The sequence below is a fragment of the Acanthochromis polyacanthus genome, chromosome 6, assembly GCF_021347895.1.
Source record: "Acanthochromis polyacanthus isolate Apoly-LR-REF ecotype Palm Island chromosome 6, KAUST_Apoly_ChrSc, whole genome shotgun sequence".
NCBI classification, from domain to species: Eukaryota; Metazoa; Chordata; class Actinopteri; family Pomacentridae; genus Acanthochromis; species Acanthochromis polyacanthus.
This window is the reverse complement of record NC_067118.1, coordinates 3,304,036-3,320,007: the sequence shown is the minus strand read 5'-3', so window position 1 is coordinate 3,320,007 and position 15,972 is coordinate 3,304,036. Positions and strand designations below refer to the sequence as shown.

The 15,972-nt window shown below is 37.6% G+C and overlaps 2 protein-coding genes across 22 annotated transcripts in view; one reads left to right on the top strand and one right to left on the bottom strand.

Annotated features, from left to right (window-relative positions):
* The window catches only part of LOC127534328 (GTPase IMAP family member 9-like), a 268,581-nt gene that overhangs the window by 109,959 nt on the left and 142,650 nt on the right, over positions 1-15,972 (bottom strand). The gene's annotated exons all lie outside the window — the stretch shown is intronic.
* LOC110972517 (voltage-dependent L-type calcium channel subunit alpha-1D-like) overlaps positions 5,411-15,972 on the top strand; it is a 74,361-nt gene continuing 63,799 nt past the window's right edge. The window contains 1 exon segment of the mRNA XM_051949243.1: positions 5,411-5,772. Coding sequence (XP_051805203.1) covers positions 5,751-5,772 — 22 coding nt within the window. The 5' untranslated portion in view covers positions 5,411-5,750.

Below are 15,972 nucleotides of genomic sequence, written 5' to 3'. Positions count from 1 at the left end.
TACAGGACATGTAGAAGTTCTTTGCAACCTTTAGAACATCAACAAAGATAAAAAAAAAGATGTCTACAGGTTTTCTGGAACTTCTTTAGAACCCTAAATATCTTTAATGACCTGTAGAATGTCAACAAAGACTTTACCAGACTTCTTTAACCTACCAAGACCCCTACCTGACCTCTGGGATGGTTCAGAGACATCTAATTATGCCCAAAAACCTGTAAAATCTTAACAATGTTGTCATGAACCTATCAAGGCTTCCACAAGACCACTAGAACTTCTTTAGACCTCTTCATTTTCTTAATGACCCTCACGTCAACAGACATGTCCTCAAAATCTACTTTAACCTAATGTAGACTTCTATAGAAGCTCTAGAACATCTTTAGACCTTTAAATTTCCTTAAAGACCTGCATGTCAATAAGAGTGCCTAAATTTCTTAACCTAGTAAAAACCACTACAGGACTTCTACAACTCCTTCTAGTCCTTTAAATATCCATAAAGAAATACAGAACCTAACAAAGGCCTACTTAAGGACTTCCTTATCCTATCAAGACCTATACAGGGTCTGTGGAACTCCTTCTGGACCTCTATAGATATGTAAAGATGTGTAAAATATCAATAAAGACCTCCTTAAAGACATTTGACCTTATTTAATATCTCTACAGGTCCTCTGGACCATTTTAAAACCACCAAATACCCTTAAAGACTTGTAAAACCTCAACAACAACCTCCTTAAAGCCCGGTCCAACCTATTAGGACTCTATAGGACCTCTAAAACTTCTGCAGACTTCTAATGTCTGTTAACATCCCCGTAGAACCTCAACAAAAGCTTCCTTTAAGACCAATTAATGACCTCTGGGACCATGTTCAGAACTCAAAATTAAGACCTCTTTAAAATATGACCTTATTAACTTATCAGACAACTCTAAATGCAATCTACAGGACATCAGAGTTGTGTTCATTACCTCTAAATATCCATTAAGATCTGTAGATTTTTAAAAAAAAAAGACCTCTAGCACATTTTTAAAACCCTTTAATTTCTTTAAATACTTAAAAACCCTTAAAGAATTGCAAAACCTCACCAATGACCTCCATAAAGACTCATTCAACCTATCAAGACCCTACAGGACCGCTACAGCTCCTTCTAGACCTCTAAATACCCTTAGTAACTTGTAGAACCTCAACAAAGACCTCTTTAAAGACATTTTTACCATATTTAATACATCTACAAGTCCTCTGGAACTTTGTTAGACCACTAAATACCCTTAAATACTTGTAGAACCTCAACAACGGCCTCCCTAAAGACCAGTCCAACCAATCAAGACTCTATAAGACCTTTAGAACTTCTGCAGGTCTCTAAATGTCTGTTAACACCTTTGTAGGACCTAAACAAAGGGGGATTAATGACGTCTACAGAACTTCTAGGACCACTTTTAGAACTCAAAATATCCTCAAAGACCTGTAGAACCTCAACAAAGACCTCCTTAAAGACTTTATGAACTTACTAATCACCTCTAAATGACATTAATGGCCCATCCAACCTCAACAAAGACTTCTTTAAAGATTTATTTAACCTATCAAGACCTCTATAGGACATCAGAGATGTGCTCAACAACTCAAAATATCCCTTAACATCTGTAAAACTTTCAAAAAGACCTCTAGAACGTCCTTATACCTAAACATCCTTAAAGAGCTGCCTCCTTAAAGCTGCTGTCCGGAGTTTGAATCGCAGCGTCTCCCAGAACACTGTTGGTCCCTCCCTCCCTCTGATTTCGCCCCTTTATTTGTGCACGCGCGCAGTACCTGAGAGAAGTGCCCGGAGTGCTGCAGCATCTCGCCTGTTTTGCTGTTTTCCCCTCTTCTACATTTAGTACATTTAGTAAATAATAAAGGAATTACGTTAGAATGCTGTATTGAGTCTAACTTGTCCTAATCCTCTCGATGACGTTGTTTATCAAACTTAGTGCATTTACGCGTGTATATGTGTTACATTGTTTATTTATTTCTATCTAGAGTTCAGAATTGCATGACTCCTCTGACGAAGAGTATGTCCCAGACGCCCCAACATCTTCCTCCAGAGGTCGGGCGTCTAAACGAAGCCGTCAGGCGGGCTATGGAGGCCGTGGTCGGGGAGCGACGCGAGCACCCCGACCACGGCATCTAAACGAAGGCGTCAGCCGGGCTATGGAGGCCGTGGTCGGGGAGCGACGTGAGCACCCCGAGCCAAAAAACGTCCTGCAGTCTCTTGGCCTGACAAGCCGTGGGATTGGTAACTTTTCTGGAAGTTGCTGAGCCCTGATGCTGTCTCCTCCACAAGCAAAACAAATGTGCGCGCGGTTGCGTAGTACGTAGCTCGCCCACCTCTGCATGGGCTTGCTTGCTGTGCGCGTAACCGTTGATTGACAGCATGACAAAGCTGAAGCTCGAACTTGATTGGTCGGCAGCGACCGGCGCTTTTTGGAATAACATGGGGCTCTATGAGAGGAAGGCGGAGCTCAGGAATAAATTTTCATATCGCGTTATACTAACTTTATATTATAGTATCGAACTAGACTAACACATTTAAGCTTTGTTAAAAAATGATACATAGATTGAAAACAAACGGAAACTCTGGACAGCAGCTTTAAAGACTCATCCAACCTATCAAGACCCTAAAGGATCTCTAGAACTTCTTTCTATCTCTAAATATCTCTAAATATCTACAGAACCTCAGCAAAGACTTCCTTAAAGAGTTCTTCTTCATGAGCACCATGTACATCAGTCACAATGAGTCCAGAAGTCTCTCGCTGGTTTTTACTGATCAGAATGATGCTGATGATGTCTTTAATTCAAATTTCAGTTCATCAAATTTGACCTTCATACATTAAATCACCGCCACATGTCGCTGGTTCTGCTGCTTCCCTTTATCTCCTGGGTTTCATAAAGGGAGGATCAGTGAATCCTCAGCTGAAGGAGATAAGAAAAGAAGCTCTGAAGAACCTTTAGACGATTAAATCAGCTTTTATCACTGCTGAGATTCTTCCTACTTATTTTACTTTAGTGAAAAATTTTAGACTAAAACCAGGTTGTTGAGAGTCCAGGTATAAAACGAAACCTTCTAAATCTTACTTTGGTTTCCAATTTAGTCTAGTCTTTTTATAAATATTTTATAATAAATTTACTCATACTTCTGTGGTAGAATGATCTGTTTCTATTTTTTAATTCAAATTATTTATTATTTTCAACACTTTTCTTTTGTTTGGTGTTACTTATTTAAAAGTGATTTTTTTAAGGTTAATTGATTTTCCGTTAAGTTAAAACACAGCACAGTTTTTAACATGTTTTCTGAGCAGCAAGGAGGCAGATCTTCACTGAGTTTTCAATAATTTTCTAAATATTTAACTATTTTCCTTATTCTGGCAACAAACGGGCCAAAGTACACCATTTTTTGTAAAGTTTTTATACATTTACCTTTTTTAAATAAAGTTGTTTAAATGCACATTTCTTTAACATTGTTTTCTTATATATATATATATATATATATATATATATATATATATATATATATATATAAATATATATATATATATATATATATATTGTTATGCCTTTTGCTTTAAGACATTCAGAGTTTGATGACCGATGAGTCGGTTGAATTGTGTATAGATATGTTATTTGAATTTGATTTTCAGAAACTGTCGTCAGAGCCAGAGTGTAACGTCTCTTTATTGAGGATCTCTGTTTCTTTCTTCTTCTTTTTTTTTTACCACAGAGTGGGTGTTCATTTCAGATAGAGAGGATCTTTGTTTTGTACGACAGGGAAGGAAAACTTTGTAGTTCCTGGAGGATGAAGGAACTGATACCATTAGCTGGCCCCCATGCTCACCTGACCTGAATCCAATAGAACATCTTTGGAACATTATGATTTGTTCCATCAGACACCATCAGGTTGCTCCTCAGACTGTCCAGGAGCTCAGCGATGCCCTGGTCCAGTTCTGGGAGGAGATACCCCAGGACACCATCCATCGTCTCATTCAGAGCTTGTCCCGACATCGTCAGTCTTGCATACAAGCACATGGAGGTCATACAAACTACTGAATACCATTTTGAGTTGCTGCCAAGGAATTTCAGAAAGATGGACCAGCCTGCCACATCAGTTTTTCACTTTGATTTTGGTGTGTCTTGAATTTAGCCCTCCTGGGGGGTTGATAATTTTCATTTCCATCAAACAATGTGGCATCTTTTCATTCCTAACACATTAACCAGTCCATATCAATGCTAAGATCCAGTTTGTTTTCCCTCCGTATTGAAATATGATGTATTTTCAAAGTGTTCCTTTAATTTTTTTGAGCAGTGTATATATATATATATATATATATACATGTATATATATATACATATATATATATATATACATGTATATGTATATATATATATACATATATATATATATATATATATATATATACATATCCAGATTCTGGGTTTTTTAATAATTTTTTTTTCTGGAAACAAGGGCATCGGATTTTTGCTATAATTATTCTGTTATTTTTATTATTTTCAACATTCAATGTATTGTTTTTAACAGATTTTTTCTGCCAGATCATCATTTTTAACATTTTTTGATGTGCTGTTTTTGTCCCCTCCGTTTTTAGTTTTTCTTTTTGGTATTTCTTTCTACCAGGAACGGTTTCATTACAGTTTCTTAATGTGCGGTTTTCTTTTTTTCTCATTTTGTATCACAACAAAAATGTATTTCATAAATACTACTAAATAAGTTTGATTTAGAGGTTGCCCTTTAAAAAACAATTTAACAATATATACAGTATTTGTATTGTTTTACTCTCTGCTTGTTATTGTTATGATATTTACACATTTTCACTTCATTTATTTTTATTATTTTCAATACTTAATGTATCGTTTTTTAAACAGATATTTTTCTGTCCAATTATCAGTTTTAACTGTTTTTAATGTACTGTGTTTTTCTTTTTTATTTTATTTGTGGTATTTTTTTTAAAGAAGAAAGGTTTCATTTCCATCTGCTTTGTTTTGTTTTTTATTTTGCAGCATGGTTGCTGTATTTTACGGTATTCTGAATCATCTCTCAACATTTCCGGCATTTTCTTTTTTTCTGAGTTTAATTTAAAAATAACGTTTTCTGTCGAAGCCCAAAGGACCAAACTGTGATTTTTCCGGGTTAAAAATAAAAACACACCTGAGTCCCGCTGTGGAAAATCTTTATAATGAGGTTTAAATAGTTATTCAGCTCAGAGAGAAAATCCCTGAAAATAACAGACAGAAAACGAGATCCATCTGCTCATTATTTAGCGTCCCTGCAGGCAGACTTCATCATCATCGTCGTCGTCGTCATGGTCGAGGTTTTATTGTGTCTGCCCCTTTAACTGTGGTCCAGCTGAACCTCCCCTTTAACTGCGAGCGCTTTAATCCCAGCTGGGAGAGATGCTCAGATAGATGAACACACTCAGATTAGTGAATCGGAGCTGAAACAACAAGAACTCGCCTCGGATTTATCTCCTCTTCCTCACTTTTTTATTTTTCCCTCCGCCTGGATGTAAATCGATAAATCAATCGATGAATGGATGAAGTGATCGGAAAGACGGAGGATTAACTGGAGCTCTGTTTGGCAGGAATAAAGTTGAAGTAGAAGAAGAAGTAGAAGAAGATGAGGAGGATGAGGATCTGATGAGGATCAAAGCGATCGGAAACTGATCAAAGTGATTGATGATGATTGTTTGGAGCTGAAGCAGCAGCGGAGATGTACGAGGAGAACCGCCGAGGTGAGAACTTTTCAGATTTACTGTCAAACTCCAGGTTTCTGTGGATTTGATGAAATTTAATCCATGAAGTCGGATTTTTTTAGAATAAATATTCAAAAACATCTAAATTTAAACACTCTGAATGTCAAAAAACAAACGACTTGAGCAGTTTTCTCTCCACAGAAACTCAGAACAGAACCTGAAGGAGGGAAATGAGCTTTTTTCAGATATTTAAATCAAAAGACGGGATCATGAAAAGGTTTTCCAGGTTCTGTGTTTTATTATTAGATTGTAGCAGCAGCAGCAGCAGCAGCGTTCATGTGATCCTCTAATCTGATGTCGGATAAACGTTGTGAGTCTGTGCGTGTTTCTGATGATGTGGATTTCATTATTTCTTCTATTTCTCTCATGATGGAGGTTCCATTAGAGAGATTCATCTTCAGCGTCGTTTTATGCATTAGTACACAGAATCAGACCAAGATCCACAAACACACAGCCAGCTTTGGTGTTTTGGGTCTTTTTGTGGTCGTTTTGCATCAATTGGTATTTTTTTGTGTCTTTGTGGTCGTTTTCTGGTCATTTTGTCCATTTTTGCGGTCATTTTGGTGTCTTTTTGCGTCTTTTTGTGCGCATTTTGTGTCTCTGTGGTCGTTTTGCATCAATTGGTATTTTTTTGTGTCTTTGTGGTCGTTTTCTGGTCATTTTGTCCTTTTTTGTGGTCATTTTGGTGTCTTTTTGCATCATTTTGTGCGCATTTTGTGTCTCTGTGGTTGTTTTGCATCATTTTGTGCGCATTTTGTGTCTCTGTGGTTGTTTTGCATCTTTTTCTGGTCATTTTGTGGTCATTTTGGTGTGTTTTTGCATCTTTTTGCCTGCATTTTGGTGTGTGTTTGTAGTTGTTTTGTGTGTCTTTGTTTTCATTTTGTGTCTCCTTGTGGCCGTTTTGAGTCTCTGTGGTCATTTCATGTCTTTTAGTGGTCATTTTGTGTCTATTTGTGGTCATTTTGTGTCTATTTGTGGTCATTTTTATCGTCCTTGAGGTTATTTTATGTCTCTTTGTGTTTGTTTTGTGTGTCTTTGTGGTCATTTTGTGTCTCTGTAGTCATTTCATGTCTTTTTGTGTTAATTTTGTGACTATTTGTGTTCATTTTTTGCATCCTTGTAGTTATTTTGTGTCTCTGTGTTTGTTTTGTGTGTCTTGGGGCCATTTTGTGTCTATTTGTGTTCATTTTTTGCATCCTTGTAGTTATTTTGTATCTCTTTGTGTTTGTTTTGTGCATCTTGGGGTCATTTTGTGTCTATTTGTGTTCATTTTTTGCATCCTTGTAGTCATTTTTGTGTCTCTTTGTGTTTGTTTTGTGTGTATTGGAGTCAGTTTGTGTCTATTTGTGGTCATGTTGTGCATCCTTGTGATTTTCTGTGTGTCTTTGTGTCTCTTTGTGCTCATTTTGTGTGTTTTGTGGTTGTATTTTGTCTCTCTAGTTTTGCGGTGATTCCTACGGAAACCGTGACTCACTTATTGAAACAGTTGATTCTTTTTCTGTCGTTTTACAGATCGATTGAACAGTCGCAGCTGAAATTACCGACTGATTCGCTTGTTTTTCAAAAACCATTTGTGTGAATTTCATCCACAGTTTCTGACTCTGAATTTGCGTTTGCACCACCGACCTCACACCTTTACCTGATTCCTCTGACTGTTCCCGTTGTTTCCTTCATGTTTCTACATCATAACAATACAACTTTATTGTTAATTATTCCTGCATGTGAATTTTAAACAATGTTGTCAACCAATAATCTACAGTGGTATCAGTCAATAATCAATTAAATGTGAAGTACGTTATTAAATATGCTGATAGGATTCATTTAAACCACAGAAGCAACTAAATCATACAAACATTCCGCTGAAGGATCGCTGCCATCATCGACTCTGGAACACATAAGAGCTGGTCAGAAGTCTTTAACCACCACAGACGTCTTTGTCATGGTGCCCATTGCTAGCTAAACTCCCACAATGCTCTCTGCTTGTTAGCATCCTCTGGTCTTTACAGTACGAAACAGTAAAAGGCTCCACCTGGTGGAACAAGCAGGTATTACAGATAAAGAAAATATTGTCAAAATGACCCAAAATCTGTCCAAGTTTACTTAAAATCTGTCCAAAATAATTCAGAACTTGTCTAAAATGACCAAACGCTTGTTCACAATGACTCAAAACGAGGCCAAAATTGTCCAAGACTGATCAGAATTAGTCTAAAATGACTTACAACTTGTCCATAAGTATTTGAAAATTGTCCTAAAGGACTCAAAAGTTGTCCCAAATAACTTGACACTGGTCCAAAACGTGTAGAAACTTGCTAGCTAAACTCCCACAATGCTCTCTGCTTGCCAACATCCTCTGGTCTCAACAGCATTAAACAGTAAGTGGCTCCACCTGGTGGAACAACCAGGAACTACAGCTAATCTGTATTTACCAACGTGCACGAACTTCTTCTTTTTTCTGCCTCATCAGTTCATTTAGTTTTAATTGGTTAAATTAGTGCTGACAGTTCATTGATTAATCCTCAAGGTTTTGATTTAAATTTGACTTCAACATTTCAGAAAAATGAATGTCTGATTGTTGCGACTCGTTCTCCCACGTTTGTTTGATACAAACTCTGAGTCGGAACTTCATCATCCTGGAAGTCAAAAGTTTGTTGAATCAGCCTCAAGTGTGACCTTTGACCTCAGGTGTGACTTCAGGTAGGCGGGGTTCATCCTGCCGCTGATCCTGACAGAGGATCAGACCTCCCGCTCTCCGCTTCCTCGCCAAGTTAAGATGGCCTCTGCGGACCTCCTGATAGCGTTGTCATGGAAATGAGCATTATCATGTGTTGCCATGGCAGCAGAGTTAATCCGTCCTTTTGCTCCGGTCCCTGAGACGAAGCTTATTTTAAACCTCAGAGTAACCTTTAAAGAGAGGAGACGGCTTCATCCTGATCCTGCAGCATCCAGTCCATCATTTATCGATCGTTTTTCACTTTGACGACAGAAATCAAACCCGGAGGCAGTTCCATTTAATGTATTTTATAAAACAAGTTAAAAATGCATACTATGAATACTATCATTTAATAATAATAACAATAATAACAACTTAGGAGCCAGTAAAAGGTCTTAAATGTAATTCTAAAAGTAAGTAAAAGGTAATAAAGTTTAATATGAAAACTACAGGGCTGCACAGTGGGGTAGTGGTTAGCACTTTCACCTTGCAGCAAGGCAGCCCTGTGACAGACTGGTGACCTGTCCAGGGTGTCCCCTGCCTTCACCCGAGTCAGCTGGGATAGACTCCAGCACCCCCCATGACCCTAGTGAGGATAAAGCGGAGTATAGAGGATGGATGAAAACTACATTAATGCAAACTGAACAGACGGAACTTTAAGGTTCTTCAGACTTTTTCTTACATTTCATCACTGGTACTTTTTTATATTGCTGTATTAATATTTCTTGACATTTCAAACATTGTTGGGACGTTTATGAAGCCCTTTAAGACTTACCATTGTGCACCAGCACACACTCTTACATTTCTACATACTGTAGTGCAGTTTTTTTGGAGTATTTTTATTTGCTTTACATCAATATGACCTTTATATCTCAAGTTTTAATAGTATGTATTGACTTATGTCTTAACTACTACAATATATTGCATAAAAGTGCAATAAGCCTAAAAAAAAAGAAAATGTTTTTTTTTGTTTCACATATATTTCAAAATACAGAAGTTGCATAGCTGTACCTTAGATGAGTAAAAAAGTTGCATAACAACCCGTGGTCTCGAGTATAAAGATTTCTGTTTTATGTTTACTGTTCAGTTCCAGATTTACCTAATGTCAGTGAACGTGCCATGTTTAGTTAGCTCACCTCTGACTGGCTGAGATTCAGCAGTAGAGAGAGCTGGGAACGGCGGCTAATTCTGGAGCAAAGTTATGGGGTTTTTCTAGTTCTTCTGGAGCAAAGTTATGGGGTTTTTCTAGTTCTTCTGGAGCAAAGTTATGGGGTTTTTCTAGTTCTTCTGGAGCAAAGTTATGGGGTTTTTCTAGTTCTTCTGGAGCTAAGTTATGGGGTTTTTCTAGTCATTCTGGAGCTAAATTATGGGGTTTTTCTAGTTCTTCTGGAGCAAAGTTATGGGGTTTTTCTAGTCATTCTGGAGCTAAGTTATGGGGTTTCTCTAGTTCTTCTGGAGCTAAGTTATGGGGTTTTTCTAGTCATTCTGGAGCTAAGTTATGGGGTTTTTCTAGTTCTTCTGGAGCTAAGTTATGGGGTTTTTCTAGTTCTTCTGGAGCTAAGTTATGGGGTTTTTCTAGTTCTTCTGGAGTTAAGTTATGGGGTTTTTCTAGTTATTCTGGAGCTAAGTTATGGGGTTTTTCTAGTCATTCTGGAGCAAAGTTATGGGGTTTTTCTAGTTCTTCTGGAGCAAAGTTATGGGGTTTTTCTAGTTCTTCTGGAGCAAAGTTATGGGGTTTTTCTAGTTCTTCTGGAGCAAAGTTATGGGGTTTTTCTAGTTCTTCTGGAGCTAAGTTATGGGGTTTTTCTAGTCATTCTGGAGCTAAATTATGGGGTTTTTCTAGTTCTTCTGGAGCAAAGTTATGGGGTTTTTCTCGTTCTTCTGGAGCTAAGTTATGGGGTTTTTCTAGTCATTCTGGAGCAAAGTTATGGGGTTTTTCTAGTTCTTCTGGAGCTAAGTTATGGGGTTTTTCTAGTCATTCTGGAGCTAAATTATGGGGTTTTTCTAGTTCTTCTGGAGCAAAGTTATGGGGTTTTTCTCGTTCTTCTGGAGCTAAGTTATGGGGTTTTTCTAGTCATTCTGGAGCTAAGTTATGGGGTTTTTCTAGTTCTTCTGGAGCAAAGTTATGGGGTTTTTCTAGTCATTCTGGAGCTAAATTATGGGGTTTTTCTAGTTCTTCTGGAGCTAAGTTATGGGGTTTTTCTAGTTCTTCTGGAGCAAAGTTATGGGGTTTTTCTAGTTCTTCTGGAGCAAAGTTATGGGGTTTTTCTAGTTCTTCTGGAGCAAAGTTATGGGGTTTTTCTAGTTCTTCTGGAGCTAAGTTATGGGGTTTTTCTTGTTCTTCTGGAGCTAAGTTATGGGGTTTTTCTAGTCATTCTGGAGCTAAGTTATGGGGTTTTTCTAGTTCTTCTAGAGCTAAGTTATGGGGTTTTTCTAGTTCTTCTGGAGCTAAGTTATGGGGTTTTTCTAGTCATTCTGGAGCTAAGTTATGGGGTTTTTCTAGTTCTTCTGGAGCTAAGTTATGGGGTTTTTCTACTTCTTCTGGAGCGAGGTTATGGGTTTTTCTACTTCTTCTGGAGCTAAGTTGTGGGATTTTTCTACTTTTCATCGGCTTGTCAGGTAGTTTCACGTTACCAGTTCAGACGTAACAAACGCCGTAAGTCGAGGACGTCGTACACTGAGGACCTCCTGTATTATATTAAAATATTTTTGTAAAGATGTTTCTGAGGAGCAGCTACTGAAATATAATAAATATTTACAGTCATGTTCAGAAATCTCAAATGTAACCTGAGAAACCTTCTTCGGTTGACGTAATAAAATGAAAACATAAAAACATCGACTGCTTCACTTCAGCAGGACGTTTTTCTATAAAAACTGTCTTATCTGAACATTTTCTCATTCTGATAGATTTTTCTCCTGTTTGCTGAGTTGCTGGTGTTTCTGGAAATATGCTTGTCTGTAATCAGTTAAATAATAATGAGTCCCTGAAGTAAAGACTTCTCTGTAAAAGCTTTTCCCTTTGTTTCTCTTCCTTCTGACTATAAAATGAAAGATCTGTGACTAGACATAACATCGCATCAGATTTTTATAAAACTTCAGTTCGTCTCTTTTTATGCTGCTTCTTATTGTAATTTGAAGAGTTTAGTTCAGCCTGATGATGTCGCTACCAGCTTCTTGTCAACCTCCAAACACCAAGCGGGAAGTTCTGTGTTTGAAAATCCCCAAAAACTGTTTCTGATGTGTGAATAAATCAGGAAATCAAACCAAATCTAAGATTAAAATAGTGATATTTCATCATAATTACTTTAATCTACGTGTCTCATCCAACCCTCCTGTTATGCTAACGGTCAGATTTTTTTTTTTTAAAAATTGCCCACTGGGGATAAATAAAGTTTTCTGAATCTGAATCAAGTAAGAAACAATTGTTTTCATTGTTAAAAGTATTATTTTGGTATGAAACTTCTTCTGCTTGGTTTTTTTTTTTAAAAATAAGTGAATTATCCCCATTGAACCATTATCTGTGAGAGGTAAAGAACAGCACTGCACGAAATATGAATTGAAATGATTTTTAATGGACTTATTAATGAGATATAAACAACATTTATTGGGATTTTTGTGTCATTAAACATGTCCCTGGTATATCCCATCTGTTCCTGAGAAATGAACCAAACAGGAGGGTAAAAAAAAAGAAGCAAAAATCTTCAGTTTGCTCAAACCCGATTCTGTAGAAAACAAAACAAAAACATCTGCACAACTGTGAAGCCACGACTGACTGAGCTGTGACCAACAGTCAGAGAGCAGGTTTTTAATGTGGACCTTGACATGAAGCAGAAATTGTCTGAATGTTATCGATGTAAATCAAGAAAACAGACGAGAACCTGCAGAGACAATGAAACCAGGTAAAGTTTGGGGGTATTTCAAACAAACAGCATCAAACTGGGAAGTCTTCTTACCCCACAACAACTGTTTTATATTTTCTATAAGAAAACGTATTAAATTATTCTCACATGCTGTTATTACTTTCATCTGAATTAGCTAAAGTTAAAGTTCTGCAAACGCTTAACCTAAAGTTCATGATTTCACACCAGAGTAAAGTGACGTGAACGTTCTTTTTGTCTTCTGGGAAAAACTAAACCCAGCATTTTACAAAAACAATTTATTGTTTTAAAAAGGCCAAAAAAAGGGGAAATAAATAAATATTAGTTCTATAAGTTGTGATTAATTAAAATGTCCTTAAATGAAAAATGTCTTTTAATTGGAAATCATGTAAAAACTTAACCGAATTGTTGATAAAGTACATTAATAGTTTTTATTTTACAGTTTTCTGCTTTATCTCTGAACTCTTTTAGCATCGTGTCTTCTTCTGTGGTGCTTTAACTGCGCCGAGCAAAGAATCGGCTCCACCTGCTGGTCGCCTGCTTAAGTCATAATTTAATGATGGACGTTAATTCAGGTTGTAAACGTTTCTGCAAATTTTCCAGACCTTTTAGGTTTACACCTGGATGGAAACGTTGCAGCTTTCAGTTTGATTTTCTTACTAAAGTACTTCTGAACGCTTGGAATGTTCATTGTGTGTCGACAAGTCAGACTTTTAGAGCTCTTTGTATTTAGGAGGTCAGATGGAGCCGATATCAGCCAATAATGTGAGATTATTGATCGAGCTTCGCTACAGAAACGAGTTCCACTGAGTGTCTGAGATGTGAGCAGTGAAGAAGAAGAAAAGGAAAAACTGCCCCAGCATTCACTAAATGAACTGATGACCTTCCAGCTGGACCAGGCTGCAGGGCAACACGCCACACACACGCTAACATGCCACACACACACGCTAACAGACACACGCTAACACACTCGTGAGCTCGCACACTGATGGTGGGCAGTAAAGCTGGAGTTTAACAAGGCGGATGAAGGCGAATGATGAGACGCCCCGCTTCACCACACACACTTTTATTTGTCTTTTGGTCTTTGTGGGGACCTCGTTAATACAATTAACTTCCAGGACCCCGATGCTGAACCAAGACCTCATAGTAAAAACTAGAACCCGCTCTGAGTCCTACTAATCCAGACCAAACATTTAACCTGAACCCTGAAACCAGCTGTACCGGGCATCGAGATCTGGTTCCAACTTAAAACCAGTTTCAGCTTCGAACCAACTCCAACTTGAAAGCTTTTAGCGCTCACAACCGGTTCCGACTTAGAACAGGTTCATACTTAGAATTGGTTCCAACTTATGATCAGTTCTAATTTATAACTTTTGTTTTTTTATAATAAGAACTGGTTCAACATAGAACCAGTTCCTTCGTGTTTTAATGTGGAAAATGTTCCCCCATAGAACATCTTTCAGTATCGATCTGTTTCCAGCTTCAAACCTGTTTCAACTCAGAACCTATTACAACTTAGAGCTGTGATCAAATCACAAATATTTCCAACTTTAGACTGTTTACAAATTAAGAACTGAGAGCCAATTCCAGCATACAGCCGGGTCTAACTTATGTCCTTTTCCTACTTAGAACTGGTACCAGCATAGAACAGATTCACATTTAGAACTGGTACCAGCTTGAAATCAGTTGTAATTTAGAATGTTTTTGATTTAAAACAAATTCCAACTTAGAACCATTTATGACAATGAAACATGTTCCAATGTGGAACTCTTTCCAACATAGAACTGGTTCCAACTTACAGCCAGTTCTAGCTTTGACCGTTTTTCTTACTTAGAACTGATCATGTCCCCACTTTCTAAAATAGGCCCTTCTTAAAAAAAACACACACACACACAAAACAAAACTCAGCCGTGATCCTTGGCAGAGTAAAAATATGAATTTCAGACTGAAAAAAAACTGGAGATTGTGTAAAGAAACAACAGGATTGTTCAACTCAACCTTTCATGAACCTACAAGAGATGTCCACTGGACAGATCTTTAACAAATCCTTAACAAAGCCGTGGATCCAGACTACAAGCTGCATCAAATCTAATCACTTTGTCCTTGTGTCATTTCTGACCTTCCCTGAAAATTTCCTACAAATCCGTTAGTCTGTTTTGGAGTAATGTTGCTAAAAGACAGACAGACAGACAGATGGGCAGACAAACCAACAGCAATCGTCACATGACTCTGCTGTTCCCTGGCAGAGTAATAAATGAATGTTCTGACTTGAATTTCTGTCCTAAACTCAGGACAATGCATTTGATTATCCCTTTTTTTTTTTTTTTTTTAAAAAACACCGTATCAGAAAATGTCCCCACTGTCTGTTAAATGTCCACATGTTCTCTAAATTGTCCCCATTTTCTGTTAATTGTCTTTGCTTTCTCTAAAATGTCCTCACATTCTCTAAAATGTTCCTGCTCTCTTTTAAATGTCCCCATTTTCTGTAAAATGTCCTCGTTCTCTCTAAAATGTTCCTGCTCTCTGTTAATTGTCCCCACTCTCTAAAATGTCCCCACTTTCTCTAAAATGTCCCCTTTTTCTCTTAAATGTCCCTACTTTCTGTAAGATGTCCCAATCTTTTGTTAAATGTGGGTGGCATGGCTCAGTGGGTAGAATGGCTGTCTTGTAACTGGAAGGTTGCGGTTCGATCCCCCGGCCAGTTGAGCTCATGTCTAGGTGTCCATGAGCAAGACACCGAACCCCTAATTGCTCCTGATGGGTCGTGGTTAGCGCCTTGCATGGCAGCTTCCGCCATCAGTGTGTGAATGGGTGAATGTGATGTATCATATAAAAGCGCTATATAAAAAAAGCGCTATATAAATGTCCCTGCTTTCTCTAAAATGGATCATAAAGTGCTCTCTTTTAAAAGTCCCCACTTTCTGTAAAATGTCCTTGCTCTCTGTTAAATGTCTGCGCTTTGTCTAAAATGTCCCTACTTTCTGTAGAATGTCCCCACCTTTTGTTAAATGTACCCACTTTCTCTAAAAATGTCTCCACTTTCTCTAAAAATGTCTCCACTTTCTCTAAAATGTCCCTTTTTTCTGTTAAATGTCTCTACTTTCTCTTCTCTAAAATGTCCTCTTTTTCTGTTAAATGTCCCCACTTTCTGTAAAATGTCCTTGCTCTAACTTAAATGTCTCCACTTTCTCTAAAATGTCCCTTTTTCTGTCAAATGGCTCTACTTTCTCTAAAATGTCCCTACTTTCTCTTCTCTAAAATGTCCTTTTTATTTCTGTTAAATGTCCCCACTTTCTGTAAAATGTCCTTGCTCTCTCTTAAATGTCTGCGCTTTGTCTAAAATGTCCCTACTTTCTGCAAAATGTCCCCACTGTTTCTAAAAGGTCCCCAGTGTCTCTAAAATGTCCCCATTTTGTCACAAAGGTCACATCTCTATCAAAATCCACTCTTTGTTTTCAAAAAATGTCCCATCTTTGTGAGGAAATGTCCTCACTTGGTCCATACGTGTCCCCACTTCCCATAAGAATGTCCTCATGACAACACTCGGTCCCCACAGTGTTATTCGTGCGTGAACACACACCCTCTGTTGTC